The following is a 19,845-nucleotide window of genomic DNA, read 5'->3' as shown; positions in this document are numbered from 1 at the left end:
ACCCAGAGACATTCAGGTGAACTTATATGATCACAGAGACAGACATTAAAATGATAGAGGTACAAGCCAAGGAATACCAAGGACTGCAGATAACTGCCAGAAGCTAGAAGAGGCATGGAAAAAATTCTCCCTCCAACCCTCCAGAAGGAATCAACCTTGCTAACACCTCAATTTCAAACTTCTAGCTTCCAGAATTATGATAAACTAAATACCTTTTGCTTTAAGCTGCCTAGTTTGTGGTAATTTGTCACGGCAGCCCTGAGAAACTAATGCAACTGGTATTATGAAAGAATAATGTGAAAAAACAAAAAGTTTCATTTACTCTAAAAAAACAAAAGCTATGCTGGGTGAGATGGCACATGCCTATAATCCCAACGGCTCAGGAGGCTGAGACAGGAGGATCTTGAGTTCAAAGCCAGCCTCAGCAACAAGGTACTAATAAGCAATTCAATGTGACCCTGTCTCTAAATAAAATACAAAATGGGGTTGGGGAGGTGGCTCAGTGGTTGAGTGCCCCTGAGTTCAATCCCCAGTACCCAAAAAAAAAAGCTACCTGATGTACACATTAAATGGTACAGTCACTCTGGAAAACAGTTTAGTACTGTTTTGTAAAACTAAACATGCAGGGCTGGGGTTGTGGCTCAGCGGTAGAGTGCTCGCCTAGCACATTCGAGGCCCTGGGTTCGATCATCAGCACCACATACAAATAAATCAAGGTGTTGTGTCTGATTACAACTAAAAATTTAAAAAAAAAAAAAAAGAAAGAAAGAAAGAAAGAAAAAAAAAAAAAACTAAACATGCATTATCCTATGACCCAGCAATCATACTTTTAGGCATTTATCCCAGAAAAATTAATACTTAGGTTCACACAAAAAGCTCAATAGCAGCTTTATTCACAATCCCCCCAACTGGGAACAACCCAAATGTTCTTCAGGAGGACAACAGTTAAACTGTGGTATATCCATACAATTTAATACTACTCAACAATGAAAAGGAACAAACTTTTTGTTAATACATGCAACAACTTGGACAGAACTTAAGAGGATTATTCCTAGCGAAAAAAGGTTACATACATACCTTTATACAATATTTATGAAATATTCCCAAAGTGACAAAATTACAGAGACGGAGAATGGATTAGCAGCTGCCAATGTACCTGGATAGGGGTAGGATGAGGATGTGACTATAAAAGGATACTTTTTTCTTTTATAAAAAGGTAACATGAAGGAGTTCCTCTGTGGAGATGGAATAGTTCTGTAACCATCACCAAGAATTTACATAGAGAATCAAATTTTATAGAATAATACACATGTACATATACAAACATATGAATGTATATAAAAACTAAATGAAATCTGTAAATAATACTGTACCAATGTCAATTTCCTGTTTTTGATATTATACTACCATTATATGTCACCATTAGGAGAAACTGGAAGAGGAGTCACAGAACTTCTATACATAATTTTTGCAACTTCCTCTATTGATCACCTCAAAATAAAACGTTTGCTTTTAAAAAGCCACCTAAAGAACAAAAGAGGGATAAAAATATATTAATTCAGTAGCAAAATAAGTTTTGCTTCTTACCTTTAGGCTCTTTAGATAATTTGAGAGCATACTGGGATGGAATCGATTTTCTTCAGCAACTTGACTATCATATCTTGGTCCCAACATTGTCTTCAGAGGTAAAAATCTTCCTAAACAACATTAAGATGGGTAAAAACTTTCATTAATGATAATGTTTCAGACTAAACCCCTATAATTAGGAATTCTCAAATCATCTTCTTAAACCATGGTAAATGGAAAAGTAATCTGTAAATACAATTATTCATGAATACTCTCAATCTAAATGATACTTTTTAAAAAGTGCTGCCTTGAATTTTTGAGGAAAAAATTAATTCTAGAAATTGAGAGTTATGTAAGAGCAAAAGAAAAATCAACAGTGAATCAAATTTCCATACTCTTCCGTGCTAAACCACCATCATTACAAAGACAGGATGTTGCTTAAGTGGTAGAGTTCTTGCCTAGCATGCATGAAGTCCTGGGTTTGATCTCTAGCACTGCAGTGAGGAGTAGGGGAAACCCACTCTTAATAGACATGAGACTAGAAAATTTGAGGATGAAGTAAATTAAATCAATTCTTTAAATTCCCTGACCACATGACTCTTAATATGAGGCTGAAAGTTTCTTTATCTTATGGACTTTATCCTATATCTCAGGATAAAGATCATGCTAGGATATGCTATTGTGGTAAGAGGTTGGTAACAAATATTGCTCTCCAAAGAACTATAAGTGAGTATAACCTCAGCAAAAAGATTGACCTTTATTTTCTTCATTATCATAGTACAAGCATAGAAGTCACCTTGTATAATTCTATGTATGTGTGTGTGTGTGTGTATATATACATATATATATAATATATATGTATATACACACACACACACACACATATATATATATATATATATATATATATATATATATATATATATATATCCTATTTAACTGACTTATATTTTCAAACAAAAATTCAATAAAAATAATACCCAGGTTGTGGCTCAGTGGTAGAGCACTTGCCTAGCATGTGTGAGGCACTGGGTTCGATTCTCAACACCACATAAAAAATAAATAAAATAAAGGCATTGTGTCCATCTATAACTAATAAAAATATTTTTAAAAAAATAAAATAAAAAGAATACCCAAAAATAATATCTAAGTGAGGGGCTGAGGTTGTGGCTCAGTGGTAGAACACTCGTCTAGCATGTGCACTGGGATCAATTCTCGGCACCACATATAAATAAATTATATAAATCAAGGTCCATCAAGAAAAAAAAAATAATATCTAAGTGAAATCTTAACATCTATCCAGAAGCTTTAAACCTAAATTTCATGAAAAGATTTTTTTTAATTTTCTTTTCTACAAAACCATTTAAAAACCTCTACATTGCTAAATCCAATGGTCAAGTCTCAGTTCTCACTCTACTTAAGCTTTAAGCAATATAAAACAACTGATCAGTTTTTGATTAAAGAGTTCTTGAATCACTTTCTTCAGATTCCAGGGGAATATGTCTTCCTCATTTTCCTTCTACCTCTATGGCCCTGCCTTCTCAGCCTCTTCTATTGGCTCCTCCTTATCTTCTTGACATCTCCCTCTGGTTTCTTTGTTTGTTGTGGTACTGGCGGTGCTCTTCCACTGAGCAACAACCCTTTTTATTTTTTTATTTTTTTATTCTGAGACAAGGGTCTCATTAAATTGCTGAAGGCCTTGCTAAGTTGCTGAAGTTAGCCTGGAACTTGTGATCCTCCTACCTCAGACTCCCAAATTGCTGGGATTACAAGCTCGTGCCACTCTGTCCAATATCCACCCCTAACCCCTCTATGCTTTCTGTCTCAGGCTTAGTCCTTGACCTTTCTATTCTTTGGTGTCTAACCCAGTCTCATGAGGTTTTTGAGTTGTTTTGTTTGTTTGCTTGTATGTTTGTTGTTTGTTTTGGCAGCCCTAAGGACTGAACCCAGGGCCTCTTGCATGATAGGCAAATGCTCTAAACTGAGCTATATTCCCCCAGCCTTAGTCTCATGGCTTTAAAAGCCATCAATGTGCTGATGAATTACAAATTTATATCTCCACTCAAAACCTCTCCCTTGATTCTAGACTCAGATATCAAACTGCCCATCTGATTTAGTCAGTTTAGCAAACATTTCAGATTTGATATCCAAATATAATTTCTCAATACTCAAATTCTAAAACCTATTCTTTCTCATGGTCTTCCCCATCTCAGCAATAGTACAATCATTCTTTTAATAACAAGACAAAACTTTGTGCGTTATCCTCTACTCCTGTGCTCTCATACCCCCAACCATCCATCAGCAAATCTGTCAGATCAACTTCAAGAATGTGACCATTTCTCATCAACTCCACTGTCATCTCACCTAGACAATTATACATCATTTGATTTTTTGTTTTGCTTTAGTTTTTTGGTTTTGCTTTGTTTTGGTGGTGGGGGGGGGGGGGGTACCAGGGATTGAATTTGGGCATTCAACTACTGAGCCACATGCCCATCCTTTGTATTTTATTTATAGACAGTGTCTCATTGAATTGCTTAGCACCTTGCCATTGCTGAATCTGGCTTTGAACTTGCAATTCTCCTGCCTCAGCTTCCCAAGCTGCTGGGATTACAGTCATTAACAGACAGTCAATAAGTACCCTCTAGGGGGCTGGGGATGTGGCTCAAGCGGTAGCACGCTCGCCTGGCATGCGTGCAGCCCGGGTTCGATCCTCAGCACCACGTTACAAACGAAGATATTGTGTCCGCCGAAAACTAAAAAATAAATATTAAAATTCTCTCTTTCTCTTTAAAAAAAAAAAGTATCCTTTATGTAACAGGATTTGTTCCAGGTGTGTAAAATACATTAGTGAAAAGAAAAACAGAAAATTGCCTGCCGTCATATCATTTAAATTTGATTAGGAATAGATACGCCATTAATGATAGACTAATAAATAATATGTTAAAAAATTCATCCACTTAGACCTTATTTCCTTTTCATTATTGCTTCACAGGTTTAATGCTATTTCCACCAGCTCCTTTAGACTTCACTTTTCTTCTTATCCCATGTATGAGTCCATACCTGATATTTTCAGTTCCCTGTAAATACCCTTAACTCCTTACTCTGCCCCCATGACTCAGTCAATGAACTCCATCACTGACTTCTGTGTGCCTACACCTCACAGCTGAGACTTTCTAGAGAAATCTCAGCACAAATGATGAGTGATACTATAAATCATAATAACCAATCCAAAATGCAATCCCACCACATACTAACTACAAGGTTAAATAACTGTATCATACCTTTTCCTCCTTAATAATATAGCAAGCTTCCCCACCTTGTTTTTTTTCAATAGTTTTACTGGTACAATATATTTATATATAATAGTAGAATTTGTTGTTAAATATTTGTACACACATATAACAACATAATTTGGTCAATATATGAGAGAAAACACGCAAACCTTGACTTTCTGAGTTTGGCTGATTTCACTTAACATAACGCTCTCAAGTTAGATCCATTTTCCTGAAAATGATATAGTTTCATTCTTCTTTATGGCTGAATAAAACTCCATTTTGTGTATATATAACACATTTTCTTTATCCATTGATGGACATCTAGGCTGGTTCTATAATTTAGTTATTGTGATTGTGATGGTATAAATATGGGTATGCATATGTCATTACAGTATGACAACTTTAATTTTTAGCATAAATAAGAGTGGTACAGCTAGGTCACATGGTGGTTCTATTTCTAGTCTTTTGAGGAACATCCTGCTAGGTTAAACACTAATCTGTGTCTAGGAAAGCTTGCAGTAAAATAAGGATTCTAAGAATCGGGTAAGGAGGGAAATGAAGAGGGGCCACTTCCCTTATCACCAATGGGTAAGAGAGGATCTGAAGAGAGAGACCCTGGTTTAAAATAAAGGTGTGGCCACAACATCTGAAGAAATCCACCTACGTAATGGGAATGCAACCTATACTATATATTCCCCCTACTTGCAGGCAATGGTACAGCGTGACCCTCCACAACCAAGGAATAAATAATAAAATGTTCAAAACCTCTCCATTGCTGGGCATGGAAGCCCATGACTGTAATCCCAGTAGCTAGGAAGGCTGAGGCAAAAGGATTGCCAAGTTCCAGGCCTGCTTCAACAACTTAGAGAGGCCCTAAAAAATTTAGTGAGACCCTGTCTCAAAACAACAAAAAGGGCTAGGGATGTGGCTCAGTGGTTAAGTGCCCCTGAGTCCAATTCCTGGTACCCAAAAACAAAATAAAACAAAACCTCTCTGTTCAGTCCTCTAAGTTCTTTTGGGGGGATTGGAAAACATGCTGGGGCATTTGTAGTCCTAGGATTGAAGATCTCCAAACTGATTTCCATAGTGGCTCTACTAATTTACAATCCCACCAAGAATGTAAAAGTGTACTTTTTTCCCACCACATCCTCTCCAGAATTTATTATCATTTGTATTCTTGATGGCTTTTCCATTCTAACTAGAGATGAAATCTCTGTGCAGTTTTGACTTGCATTTCCCTAACTACTAGTAATGTTCAACATTTTTCATATTTGTTGGCCATATTTTATGGAGGTTTTTTTTTGTTGTTGTGTTGTTTTGTTTCTGTTTGTACCAGTGAGTGAACCCAGTGGCACTTAACCACTGAAACAGAGTCTTTTTTTTTTTTTTAATTTTGAGACAGGGTCTCATTAAGTTGCTGAAGCAGGCTTAGAACTTCAATTCTTTGTGCCTCAGCCTCTTAAACTGGTGAGATTACAGGCATGCCCCACCACACCAGACTCTTTTAAGAGTCTGTCTAGTGATTCGCCCATTTATTGAGTTATTTGGGTTTGGGGTAAGTTTTTAGAATTCCATTATATAGTTTGTATATTAATCCTCTGTCAGAAGCGTAGCTAGCAAAGATTTCCTCCCATTCTGTAGATTCTCCCTTCACATTTTCAATTGTTTCCTTTGCTGTACAGAATTTTTTAATGATGCCATCCCATTTGTGAATCCTTGGTATTGTTTCCTGAGCTTTAGGGGTCTTACTTGAGGAAATTGTTGCCTGCATCTATAATATGCTAGGGTGTTTACCCTTCATTTTCCTCTAGCAGTTGCCAAGTTTCTGGTCTAATTCATAAGTCTTTGACCCATTTTGAATTGACTTTTGTGCATGGTGAAAGATATTGATCCAGTTTCATTCTTCTATATGTAGCTAATCAGATTTCCCAACACCATTTATCTTTTCTCCAAAATGTTTTTTGGTACCTTTGTCAAGCATCACACCTACCCTCACTGCAATCTATTTTGTTTCATTGGTCTATGTGTATGTTTTTATGCTAGTACCATGTAGTTTCTGCTACTAAAGCTCTGCAGTATAATTTGAAGTCGGGTATTTTGATGCCTCCAGTATCACTTTTATAGCTTAGAATTGCTCCGTCTATTCTGGATCTTTTATTGTTCCATATGAATTTTAGGATTGCTTTTTTGCTAATTTCATGAAGAACATCATTGGTAGTTTGACAGGGATTGCATTAAATCTATGTATTGCTTTTGGCAGTATGGCCATTTTAACAACATTAATTCTGCCTATCCATGAACATGGTAGATCTTTCCATCTTCTAATTTTTTCTTTAATTTCTTTCTTCAGTACCTCAATGCAGAGATCTTTCACCTCCTTGGTTAGATTTATTCCTAGGTTGTTGTTGTTTTTTATTTTCTTTTAGGCCATCATGAATACTTCCCTACTTCTTTTAAAGCAATAACTATATACCTCACTAAAAAGAAATAGAAGCCACAGTAAAAAAGACTTTATGTAATGTTTGCCACATGTCAATGCTGTTTAATACATTTTTACATGATTTATTTACTTCTAACAGTAAGTACAAATAGTAGCCCCATTTTAGATAAGAGAAATAAGGTCAAAAAGACAATTTAAACTGCCAGGTGCCACACTATTAATAAGTGGTAGAACAATGATTCAGAGATAGAGCAAGATGTGCTGAGTAAGATCCTCTACTGATGTTCTCCAAAACTGAACAGATTAATGCACCAAACTACCTTCACAAGAGCTAAGGAAATCAGGTGAGACACCACAATGCCTGCTTTTAGTATAACAAAACAGTGACTAAAACCAAGATTTGGAACTAAAATCCATGCATATAACTGCTATTCAACAATGGCTCTCTACTATCAGGCAGAATTTTACTTCACCTTTGCAGTTAATCTAGAAACCTGTCTGTATATGACCCCATCCTTTTCCTCTTCCAATTAAAAACCATTCCCCTCCCTTCTGCTGTAGATTCTCTTCCATCTTGCTATTCAAGGACCATTAATCAGCTCTTCCTTTCTCCCCTCACCCAAAACATCTTCAGCATCTTGGACATTTGTTGGTTCATTCCCACCAGCAATTAAATAAGCCCTAAACTCTCTTTTATCATCCTCCAACTTCATTTCTAACTCTTTTCACAAATTGTTTTTTTGAAAATGAATACACAAGATTGGGGATATAGATCAGTCAGTAGAGTGCTTGCCTCACATGCACAAGGCCCTGGGTTAGATCCCCAGCACCACAAAAAAAAAAAAAAAAAAAGAATACACATACCCCTACCTTCCTCACCTCCAATTCACTTAAGTGTAATAACTTACTTTTCCATAATAATGCCTAATTTAGCTTTCGTATTCGGTCCAAGATAGCCCACAGTCTAACCAGAATCCTCTTTCCTCACTCCCTCCACTTTCCCTCCACATAGAGACATTTACATTCCTATAAAGTAGAGCCGTCGGTATGCTGGGGTAAAGAACAACTGCTATTTGTACACTATCTTTTGTCCTCAATGGACTCCTTATAAGGAGAGTGCAGCAGATAACTGTAAATAAGGGATCCAGGAAACCTGCATAAGCTGAGAAAGCCAGATCTCAAGTTAAAGTTTATTTCATAATTCCATACTAAAAATACACTTAGAAAGAAAGGATTATGTACTGTTAGAGACTGCAAGAAATAAGGTGAAAATAACTGGAAAGTGGGCCTACGAAGAAAAATGTAAAGAATGACAAAGTGATCAATTTCCTTGAAGAAAATACAATGTTTATCAAGCAGAACTGTTTTCATCACAATTGAAAATGCACGTAAGAATGGTTAGAACATTAAAAAAAATCATTTCATGTTTCTTAAAGATTCTCACATTGACTTGTTTATATTCTCTTTCAATATCACTTTTGTCCATTGTTTATCTTTACTGAGGATTTCATATAAAATGTGAAGGAAAGCTAACAAACTGAAAGAATCAGAAAGTTTGAGCAAAAAGTAACTACAGAATATCCTCTTTGAATAATTTTAAATAATTAGATGGGACTGGGAATGTAGCTCAGTGGTAGAGAATTTGCCTTGCATGTGCAAGGCTCTAGTACAATCCCCAGCACTGCGAAAAAATATATAAGTAATTAGACAAACATATGTAAATAACTACATAATTAGTAAGTATTCGTGGCTTACTATAAAATCCTTTAATTTTTGTTTTAAAACTACCTTCTAGAAAAAGCAAGTTAGTTAAAATATGAACTTTTACTCTTCAAATGAAACTATTAAAAGAATGAAAAGGCAAACTACAGACTGGAAAAAATATTTGCAAAAGCATGTATTCAACAAAGGACTTGTATTTATAATATAAGGAATTTTAACACCCCAATAAAACAAATTTGATTTAAAAATCAGCAAAGAAGAGCCGGGCATAGTGATGTACACCTCTAATCCCGGTGGCTGGGGAGGCTGAGGCAGGAGAATAGGAAGTTCAAAGCCAGCCTCAGCAATTTAGCAAGGCCCTAAGCAAATTAGTGAGACCCTAACAACTTAACAAAACGTTTTCAGACAACTTTACAAAAAATACATGAATGACCAAGAAGTAAATGAAAAGACACTCACTACTGAACTACAATACTACTACACATCCACTACAATGGCTGAAATCAAAGACTAACCATAACAAGCGTTGCAGAGGATATAGAACAAATGCCATTCTCACACACTGACAGTGGGACTATAAAAAGTTACCACTTTGCTGTCATGTATAACAAATTAGAATAAAAAATAAATTTAAAAAAATATATATTTTAAAAAATAGTCACCACTTTGGAAAAGAGGTTGGCAGTTTCTTTAAAACAAACATACACATACTTTATAATTCAATCATTCCTTACAGATTTACACAAATGAAAGCACATATCTATCCATACAAAGAATTGTACACAAATATTCATATCAAGATTTATGTATAGTAACAAAAGCTGGCAACAACCAAAATGACTGTCAACAGATGAATGGATAAACACATTATGGTGTACTTATAACAATGGGAATACTACTTGGCAATAAAGAGGAATGAACTACCACATGCAAAAATCTAGATGAGTCTCAAAATAATTATGTGGACTAAAAGAAGCCAGACAGCCTGGCACAACAGCACACGCCTATAATCCCAGTTACTCAGGATATTGAGGCAGGAGGACCAAAAGTTGAAGAACAGGGCTGAGGTTGTAGCTCAGATGGTAGAGCATTTGCCTAACATCTCTGAGGCACTGGATTAGATCCTCAGCACCACATAAAAACAAATAAATAAAATAAAGGTATTATGTCTGTCTACAACTAAAAAAATATTAAAAAAAAAAAAAAAAAAGTTCAAGACCAGCATGGGCAAATAGCCAAAATGTCTCAAAAAATAAAAAGGCTGGGGATGTAGCTCAGCAGTACACCCCTTGCCTAGTTTGTGTGAAGCCCTGGATTCAATCCCCAGTACTGAAGAGGGGGAAAAAATGGCAAACACACCTCCAAAACAAATACATGTGTTACTATTTATTTTAAAATTCTAGAAAATGCAAACTAATCTATAGTAACAAAAAGCAGATCAATGAGAAGAAAGAAATTACAAATGGGCAGTAGGATACTTAGAGGGATGATAAGAGAAAAATTCCAGGGGTCCTAAATTTAATTATAAGGGCCTGAAGACAGAGGAAGAAGCTGAGCGTGGTGCTGCATGCCTGTAATTCCAGCAATTCAGGAGGCGGAGCTAGGAGGATGGCAAGTTCAAAGCCAGCCTCAGCAACTTATCAAGACACTAGTAACTCAGTGAGACCCTGTCTCTAAATAAAATATTTTAAAAAAAAAAAAGGGCCTGGGGATATAGCTCAGTGGTTAAGCACCCCTGAGTTCAATTCCCAGTACCAAAAAAAAAAAAAAAGATGGAGAAAGAGATTAAGGAAATTAATCAGTTAACCACTGCAGCCCAAAACACAATAACAAAAACTGTTCACCTTTCTAAATGTACCGTTGAAATCTTGACCCAAACTCCAAGTTGTTGAAACTGTTAACAAAATAATTTTAAAATTGTTTACCTCAACTAATCCAAAAGCAAGGAATACTCCTTATGGACCGTCCTCCTAACCTAAAACTTAACCCTGCTTTCATTATCAAGTCGGGCTTACCTACAGCCAATATAAATTCCATTTGAATAATTCATGTATTCCTTCCTCATTTTTTATTATAAAAACGCCTCTTGGTTCCTAAGTTACACCGACATCGTTCCAGCTGCTCACTAGTATTGCTACTGGGAATTGTGGAGCCTTGTTCAGAGGCTGTAGTTTTTTGTTGTTGTTTTGTTTTGTTTTGGACTAGCACCTATATGGCTTAATAAACCCTTTTATTTCAGTGAACTCTATCTCAGGAGTTCTGGTTTAGCAAGGTGATAGGATAAGGGGTGTGTATGTGTGTAGCCAAAATCTATCAAACTGTACACTCTGAAGTTTGCATGCTAAACTCTTTAAAGATAAAAAGTCCACAACAACAGTCATTAAAAAAAAAAAAAAAACTTTCCGATTCCCAGTCTTGATGTGGACCCATAGCACTGCTAATCGCCTCTCTCCTTCTTGGCTTTCCCTTCATCTTAAGACCCACGTTCATCTCTCCTTTGCCTCCTCTCCTTCCGAGGGGAAGACTGAACCCCTAAACCTTCTCAAACATCTGACTAAGCTTTAAAGTACTGCCCTCTGTATTCCTGGGTCCTCAGTTATTGCTACAGGGGCCTCCTGTTTACCTACCCGTTCGCAATACTTAGCCTTACAGGAAGAGTGACAAGTGGCCCCCATCCACGGACCATCTCCCTCCCGTCCGCGTTGCCTCTCATCCTCTAAGCTTCACCCGATCAAGCACTCCTCGGTCTTGAAATACCGCTAACGGGCTCGGAACCACTACCAAAAGCTTTGTTCTTCAGTAAGCCCACCCCTGGCTTTGGGGAAGTGGGGATTCGAACACCCGCTCCCAGGTTACCTGCCACTGGCTGACCGCGCCGCGGACAGTTCAGCCACCGCGGTGGTATCTTGTTGTGTGCCATGTCGTGGAGCCGCTCAAAGCCGCGCCCCTTCGTCAACGCCCCCTGTGCCTCAGCCGCCGTCTCCTCGCTGTCAGGTTCGCACCGGAGGTTCAAGGCACCCGAATCCTGGCCGGAACCCGTATGCCGCCCGCTTCTACCGGGTAACGTCAGCGGCGGCACGTCACTTTCATTCAGGATGAACTCCACTGCTTAAGGCGAACCCACAATACACCGCGACTTCCGCCCCTTAAGGCTCCACCCCCTTTTTTCCGAGGTCAGAGGGGAAGTAAAGGAAGTTCGGCAGAGAGACAGCAAGGAGTTAAAGCCACGGCGAATGGGAGGGTTGGGCTTCCCTCTCCCCGCCCCCGCGCCTCTGCGCTGCGCCTCTGCGCTCCGCCTCTCCCTGTCAGCCTTTGCGCGTGCGTAATTGCTGTCGTAATACAGAGCTATGGGCGGCGTTATCCTTTTCCCATTAGAACCGAGAAAAGCTTCCCGAGGTGGAAGGAAGCCAAGGATCTTTCCGCGCGCAGACTTAGCCTCTCGCTTTGATAAAGGCGTGGCTTTACCGCTTGACATCCTGCCAGATCTGGATTTGATTTAGCGTTTGGAAAAGTTTTCCTTAACGTGGATCAGGGAACAAGTTTTAGAGAAATTCTGAGGCCCAGCGAGTCAGGAGGCAAGAGCAGAAGGATCTCGCAAGTTTTGAGGCCAGCCTTAGCAACTTAGTGAGACCCCGCCTCAAAATAAAAAGGGCTGGGACTGTAGCTCAGAAATAGAGTCCTGCTGGTTTCAATCCCCAATATTGCAAGAAACTAAATTCTAAGCGCCAGAGATCAGAGCTCCAGAAATGAGGAATTTCTCTTTTGTGGGAGTACTGCATGCAGCATATGAGATTAATTCCAAAACATTTTTAAAGTTTTATTTTCTGGGGCAAAGTTTCAAAGAATATTTGAGGGTCTCAGATCTGTCTCAAGCTGGGCTCGGTGGCAGACGATGAGGCAGGAGGACGTGAGTTCAAAGCCAGCTTTAGCAATATAGCCAGGACCTAAGCAACTCTGCAACACCGTATCTCTAAATAAAACATAAAAAGGGGGGCAAGGGTTGTGGCTCAGGGGTTAGGTGACCCTGGGTTTAATCTCTGGTACCAAAATAAGTAAATAAAAAGTTTCTGATCAATGTGAATATTTGGTAAAGGAGGAAATGCCCAATGTAGTACCTCTCTGAGGCAAGGTTCTTTGCCTGCCAAATAAATGGTTCCTTTTACTTTCTCTTAAGGTTAAGCAGAGGTGCTTGTAAGCATTTTTTAAATGCCGTTCTATAATGAATTTTCTTTAGTCACCAGACTAAATTAATGTAAATCTGTGTGATGGAAAATTATAACAATTTGATTTCATTCACCAGTCCTATATTTGCAAGAGTATAAGGCTACAGAAAATACATTTTAAAAGTGTCAATGGGAACTTCCGGGTAACTCAGCTCTCATTGAATGCCTAGACCCTCTCAGTAAGTCAGGATTAGGCTATAAATAAAGACAGTGCAATGGCAATCTCTCTGAAGCAACCTGAGTTGGTTCACACTCTTGGTCTGTCTCGCTCTTAAATTTATTCAGTCCTTTTAGTGAAGGTGTCATTTCTACCCTCACGGGACAACACCCCGTTTCCTTACAGACCAGCGATCTGCCTGAATGATGCCCAGTTAATTCCCTTCTCTTCTGGCATGTGTGCCATGCCCAAAGTAGCAACATATTTGATCCCAAACTCCCTCCAAGAAAGGGAAAGTTGAGCCTAGTCTCATGGAAGAATATCCCAATACCCCCTTCTAGGGAGGACTCCCCTTGGAGACTGTCCTTCCATTCATTCCATATTCACCTAAAGAAGCTCTCAGTCCTAGGCCCAGAGAGCTCCATACCACAGGTAAGCAACAATTATTGACTGTAAGGCAAAAAAAGTGGTTTTTTTTAACTCCACTATCCAGTTACACCCTCTTCATCCTCAGCACCACAGATTGGGAGGACCTTCTGGTTCCTATTTGCCCACAATAGATGATAAAGGGGGGAAAGCAGCATCCAAGTCAGTGAGAGGTTTCTCCTCCTAACAAGAATCCCATGCTGATGAGAATTTCTGCCTACAAGGCTCCCAGGTCCCAGATGTCTCTGCTAGTCAGAAGATGAAATGCCCACAAAAGAACAATTTTTTAAATGCCGTCCTATGATGAATTTTTAACTCCTCCCTGGCTTTCTAGAATCCCCAACTCACCCTCCCAAATGTCCTGGCTTCCTCATTATTGACATAGATTCTCTTCATGGTGAATTCTTCCATCAAACATGCATTTTGCTCATAAGAAAGGGAAGGGGAGAAATAGATGAACTCTAGATAGAGCAGAGGGGTGGGAGGAAAAGTGGGGGACAGGGGGTTAGAAATGATGGTGGAATGTGATGAACTTCATTATCCAAAGTACATGTATGAAGACAGGAATTGGTGTGAATATCCTTTTTGTACAACCTGAGATATGGGGGAAAAATGTGCTCTCATGTGTAATATGAATTGTAATGCATTCCTCTGTCATATATATAAAAAATCAATAAAAAAGATTTTTAAAAAATAAGAAAGAGCAGGGATGGTGGCACGTGCCTGTAATCTCAGCAGCTTGGGCGCCGAGGCAAGAGGATTGCAAGTTCAAGGGCAGCCTTAGCAATTAAGCGAGGCCCTAAGCAAGTTAAATAAAAAGGGCTAGGGATGTGGATCAGTGGTTAAGCACCTGCGTTAAATCTCTAGTATCACAATTAAAGGGATGGGGGAATAAAAATAAAATTGAACTTTCCCTGATAAAAAAAAAAAAAAAGGAGCTTTTCTTGGAGCATTTCCTTAGAGAAAACTTGAATTTGTAAATTTTTTCTCTCTTCACTTTGATATGTACATAAATCCTTAAAAAGTTAAATGAGCCTCTTGCATGTTAAATGAGCCTCAGAGCCCAGTCTTTAGAATGTAAACATCAAGGAAGATAATATTCCTATCTCCTTGTTGCCTTGAGAGTTTTGCCTTGGAGTTTAACCAAGGGGCTTTTTCCAGACTGTAACAACACATTTGTGTTAGAGATAGGAAAAGTTTTCTTTTTCTTTCAAATAATGGCAATTAACTAAGCCAGATGGCCACTCCAATTACCAAGTGAACTTAGGATGAACTATGAAAGAATGTTTAGCAAATGGTGCTGCCAAGTCTTCTTACATAAGGACAGGTTGTTTACCTTGAGAACATGCATGTAATAGATTGTATATGCTTGGCAATATCCCAGTGAGGTTTATTTCTCTTTGCAACCTCGTTAGATTATGAGGTGCATCTCAGTGTGGCTTAATGTTCAATCAATAATAAAACTCTATTTTCTACATAGGTGGAGAGGAGTTTTCTAGGTTGGCAAGTTACATTCTCAGTTCCCCCAATGTGTGTTTGCACCTCACTGAACTCCCAAAGGCTGTTGCAAAAATGTGCCTCCTCTGAGACTGAACAATGCCCTCTCAAGCCGTGTTTTTGCGGAGTTCAGTCTCCTGCTCCATGCCTTTTTAGGAATGGTTGATTAAGGAGTGAACCTATTTATTCTCACAGCCTGTTATCCAAAGTGTGTTACAAGGACACGCCCAACTGGCTCCAGAAATTGGCAAAGTGTCAGAGAGGGACATCACCTTCTTTGATCTGTCCCCATCTTCCTTAGCTGGTAGGGACTAAGCTGGTGCCACCTATTTCTCATTCCCTTTCCCATATTTGTGAACCACAACCTCTACCTTCTGCCTGTACTTCCCCAGCTTTGGTAGGCACTCCTGATGGGTTAGTTTAGAGCAGAGGAGGAACACAAGAATTCAGGGTCTAAATTCAAGGTTTGGGCAAAAGAAGACAAATTCAAAATTATCCTCTATTGTTGTTGTTGTTGTTGTTTTTCCTTTGAGCACCAGCTGAAGTCATTGACTGGCGTTCAAGGCCATGTTTTGCAAAACACGGCAACCTTTGGACAGAATCTCACTTTTCACAGACAAATTCTCCTTTCCGAGTCTCAGTACACATCTTACTCCAAGGTATAGGGAGCAAAACAATAAGCAGCTTGTCTCGCTTGCAGGCTTACACTGGTATAGGTGAATTCATATGCATTAAATGTGGTACAGTATTACTTCATTGTGGTCAAATTGATATATGCCAGTGACTATTCTAATGTCATAAGCAAATCCCAAGCTCCTTCCCAAGACCTAATTAGGCATGTGTAAATTTTATATCCTTAGTCTTATAGAGGGTCCCACAAATTATATAAATTCAAGACTATTATGGGTTGAATTGTGCCCAGCACTCACACACACAAAAAAAAAAAAAATTGAAATCCTACTCCCCAGAGCCTCAGAATGTAATCTGATTTGGAAACAGTCTGTAAATAGGGAATCAAGTTAAAATGGGGTCATTAGGGTGGGCCTAAGTCAACATGAATGGTATCATAAAACTGGGAAACTTGAGCATAGAGATGGACATGCACAAAAGAAAGTGTGTGAAGACACAGAGCAAGAAGATGGTCCTGTGACAAGCCAAAGAACACAAAGGATTGCTGGCCAGCACTGGGTGCTAGAAGAGACAAGGGAGAATTCCCGCTAGAGAATGGCCTTGCCAAACCCGTAAGACAATATACTTCTTACCGTTTTAAGCCACCAGTTTTGGATATGCTTTTACAACAGTCCTAGGAAACTAATACAAGGTCTCATGAAACCTGAGTCTACTTTCTAGTTATAAAGTCCTTGTTCTCTGAACCAAAGTCTCTTACCCTTTCACTTTGTTTGTTTGTTTGTTTTGTTTTGTTTTGGAGATTGAACCCAGGGACATTTGACCACTGAGCTACATCCTCAGCCTTTTTTTTTTTTATTTTGAAATAAGTTCTCATTAAATTTCCCAGGCTGGCCTCAAACTTTCAGTCCTCCTGCCTTAGTCTGACTGCCAACATCTTCATAGCCCTCCCTGGCCAGCAGGTCACTGTCCCTGTTCCTGAGGTAGAGCCCACCCCTAAAAAATGCCCTGGGACTGTATAACCAATGTGATCCTGCAACCTGTACATGTGGAAAAATAAGATTAAGATTACGTACCCCATTTGAATCAAATGTATGATATGTCAAGATCATTGTAATGTTTTGAGCAACTAATAAAAATTTTTTTAAAAAATGCCCTGGGACTCCAGAGGGCCATCTTTCATCAGAGCCACCACCCTGTTTTAGTTGCCTGAACGAAATACCACAAACAGGGATGGCTTAACCGGAATATATTCTTTCACAGTTCTAGAAGCTAAAAATCCAAAATGAAGTTTTGAAGAAAGCTTCTTCCTTGGCTCTTCCAGTTTCTGGTTAATGAAGTTTTGAAGAAAGCTTCTTCCTTGGCTCTTCCAGTTTCTTACCTATCTTTCTTCTTCAGAAAACAATACAATTTTTTACAGAAATCTGAGACTGAGAGCTGAGGTCAGTTGAGAGTGTACTTAAGACCTTGGGTTCAATAGAGAGGGAAATGGAAGAGGAAAATAAAAGAAGAAACTAACTGCAATAGTGGCTGCAGAGGATGATATATATGAAAACTCAAGTTTGTCTTATCTTCCTTCCTTCTGCCAATAGCTCTGAACCTACCTAAGGAGTGTAGATGTTTCAGTATCTAGTCTTTTTGGAGGTGCTAGGTGTTCCCTTGGTGATCAATGACTTCTAAAGGTTCATACTCATATCTGCTTATTAATTCCTCAACAAAGTTTCATCATGAAATAACTCTAATTCTAGGGCTGCAAATATGCACTCCATCCTAAACAAGCTCCTACACAGAGAAAGCTGATTCTTCAACCACAATCCTGTGTGCAAAAATATTACATCTCTTTATTTTCTATAAATCAACTTCATATTATTTCTGTATTCTTTTCTTACTAAACAGATAGGAAATCCCAGTTTTTTCCATTATTGGGGCTTCCTGCTCCACTTCTATCCCTAGAAATACATCTTGGCTCTAGAAGATCAGATAACATATTTCCAAGAATTGTGTAAAGGGAACGATTGGTCCTTGTCATTAACCATCTGGTCACACAGCTTACACTGATCTTTGACAGTTCCTTCCAGTTCAATACCTCTATTCTGCTTCTCAAACACATTGTGGGGAAAGGGCATCTTTTGTGAATCTGGAAATCTTTTGCTCAAGCCTTCTCTTTCTAGATGCACCTATAGCCATTCCTCTCCAAGTCACTGCAAGGGAGCAGGACCTGAATGCCCTAAATCAGCCAAAAGTAATGTCCAACCCCTTCCTTCACCGAGCAGACAAGCCTGAAGTAAACATTAAATTAGAACATATGATGGGATAATATTCTGAGAAATTAATTTTAGGAGGGCATTGGTGATTTAAGCCAGTGGTGATTTACCACTGATCTACATCCCCAGCCCTTTCTATTTTTCATTTTGGGAAAGGGTCTCACTGAGTTGCTGAGGCCAGCCTTGAACTTGTGATCCTCCTGTCTCAACTTCCTGAGCCACTGGGATTACAGGCATGCACCACTGCACCCAGTGTGAGAAATTAATTTTTTTAGGATTTGATGAAAGAATGGACACAACAAGTAAGGGAAGCATGAAAGATGACTCCAATCTTTCCACTCTAAAAAGACCTCCAACTTTCCAATTAGCTCCAGGGATCCTCAGCCTTTTATTTTAAGTATAACAAATAGATCCAAAATGTGTATATGGAGTCATTTCCCTTGAATAGTGAGAAGTTGAGTATGTGTGTGGAGGGGTAGGGAGAGTCTCATGAAAATAGAAGGGAGACCAGTAGAGACAAGGGACCAGGGGGAGAGAATAAGAGAAGTAAAATGGAATTAGTTTGACAAAATTACAAGCATGTGCAAATATGTAACAACAAATCCCACTATTGTGTATAATTAGAAGGAACCAATAAAAATTAAGAAAAGATAAAACTAGACTGTGATTTTTGTACAACCTAACTGAATCACACATGGACACTAGATGGAGCTAAAAACCACATAATCTAACCTCCCACAACTTTGGAAACCAAGAAAGTAGGTCAGTGAGTCAGATTCTTCAATTACCGTCTATTCCAAATGTTGGGTTTGGCCCGGGTTTCTAAATTCTTAGTAACAGAGGTCAACCTAACCAACCAGGTGATTAATAGTGACCAGCAAGTTACTTATATTGTCCGGCTTTTGTAAGTATCTTCATTTGAAAAGATCAAAAGAAAAAAAAAACTGCTTTTGAGGCATGAAAGATAATGAGTATCTGCTTCTGTGTGCCATAAAAATCTAACTCTACTGTTTAAATTATATGGAACACTGCCTGTCTTTCCATTTGAGTATGACATAACTTCATGTGTGGATTGTGCCTTTCCTTGCACAAAGCATTTGTGCAGAGATTAACAGGAGCTAATCCTTGAAATTTATGTGAAACAGATATTGCCATCATCCCCATTTTATAGATGAAGAAACAGACTCAAAGAGAGTTTCAGTAATTTGCTCAAAACCTCCTATCCAGGAAGTGGAAGAACCAGGCTGGTGGGGGACGGGGTGATGAAATCTGCCAGCAGAGTCCAGAAACCTTTGTTCTAATACAAGCTATGCCATCCATGTGTATGTTAGACCTTGAGGGTGGGGGAAATCATCCTTCAAGGCCTGGGTTTTTTGTTTGTTTGTTTTTTAAGTGATAAGATGGTTCATACTTTGGAGTGCCTTAAATGCAGGAAATCACCTGGATATTAAAATGTAGATTCTGATTCAGTAAGTTTGGAGTGGATCTCAGATTCTACATTTCAAACAAGTTTTCCATGATGCCCAGGCTGCTGTTTGGAGGTCTACATTGAGTAGCTTTCCTACTGTGGGAAAGGTAATAAAGAACATACAAATGGGAAAATATTTTCAAAACTAAGAAATGGTCTAATTCTATATCTGTATCAATA

General features: G+C 38.6%; 1 protein-coding gene across 1 annotated transcript in view; it reads right to left on the bottom strand.

The window, feature by feature from the left end:
• Nucleotides 1–12,117, bottom strand: part of Rngtt (RNA guanylyltransferase and 5'-phosphatase) — a 239,393-nt gene extending 227,276 nt beyond the window's left edge. The window contains exons 1-2 of the mRNA XM_027928259.2: nt 11,860–12,117; nt 1,588–1,697 (exon numbers count right to left, since the gene is read on the bottom strand). Coding sequence (XP_027784060.1) covers nt 1,588–1,697; nt 11,860–11,923 — 174 coding nt within the window. The 5' untranslated portion in view covers nt 11,924–12,117. The remainder of the gene's footprint in view (nt 1–1,587; nt 1,698–11,859) is intronic.
• Between the last annotated feature and the right edge of the window lie 7,728 nt (nt 12,118–19,845).

Source organism: Marmota flaviventris, chromosome 6 (genome assembly GCF_047511675.1).
Source record: "Marmota flaviventris isolate mMarFla1 chromosome 6, mMarFla1.hap1, whole genome shotgun sequence".
Classification (NCBI taxonomy): domain Eukaryota; kingdom Metazoa; phylum Chordata; class Mammalia; order Rodentia; family Sciuridae; genus Marmota; species Marmota flaviventris.
Note: the sequence above shows the minus strand (reverse complement) of the source record. Positions and strands in the feature narration are given on the sequence as shown.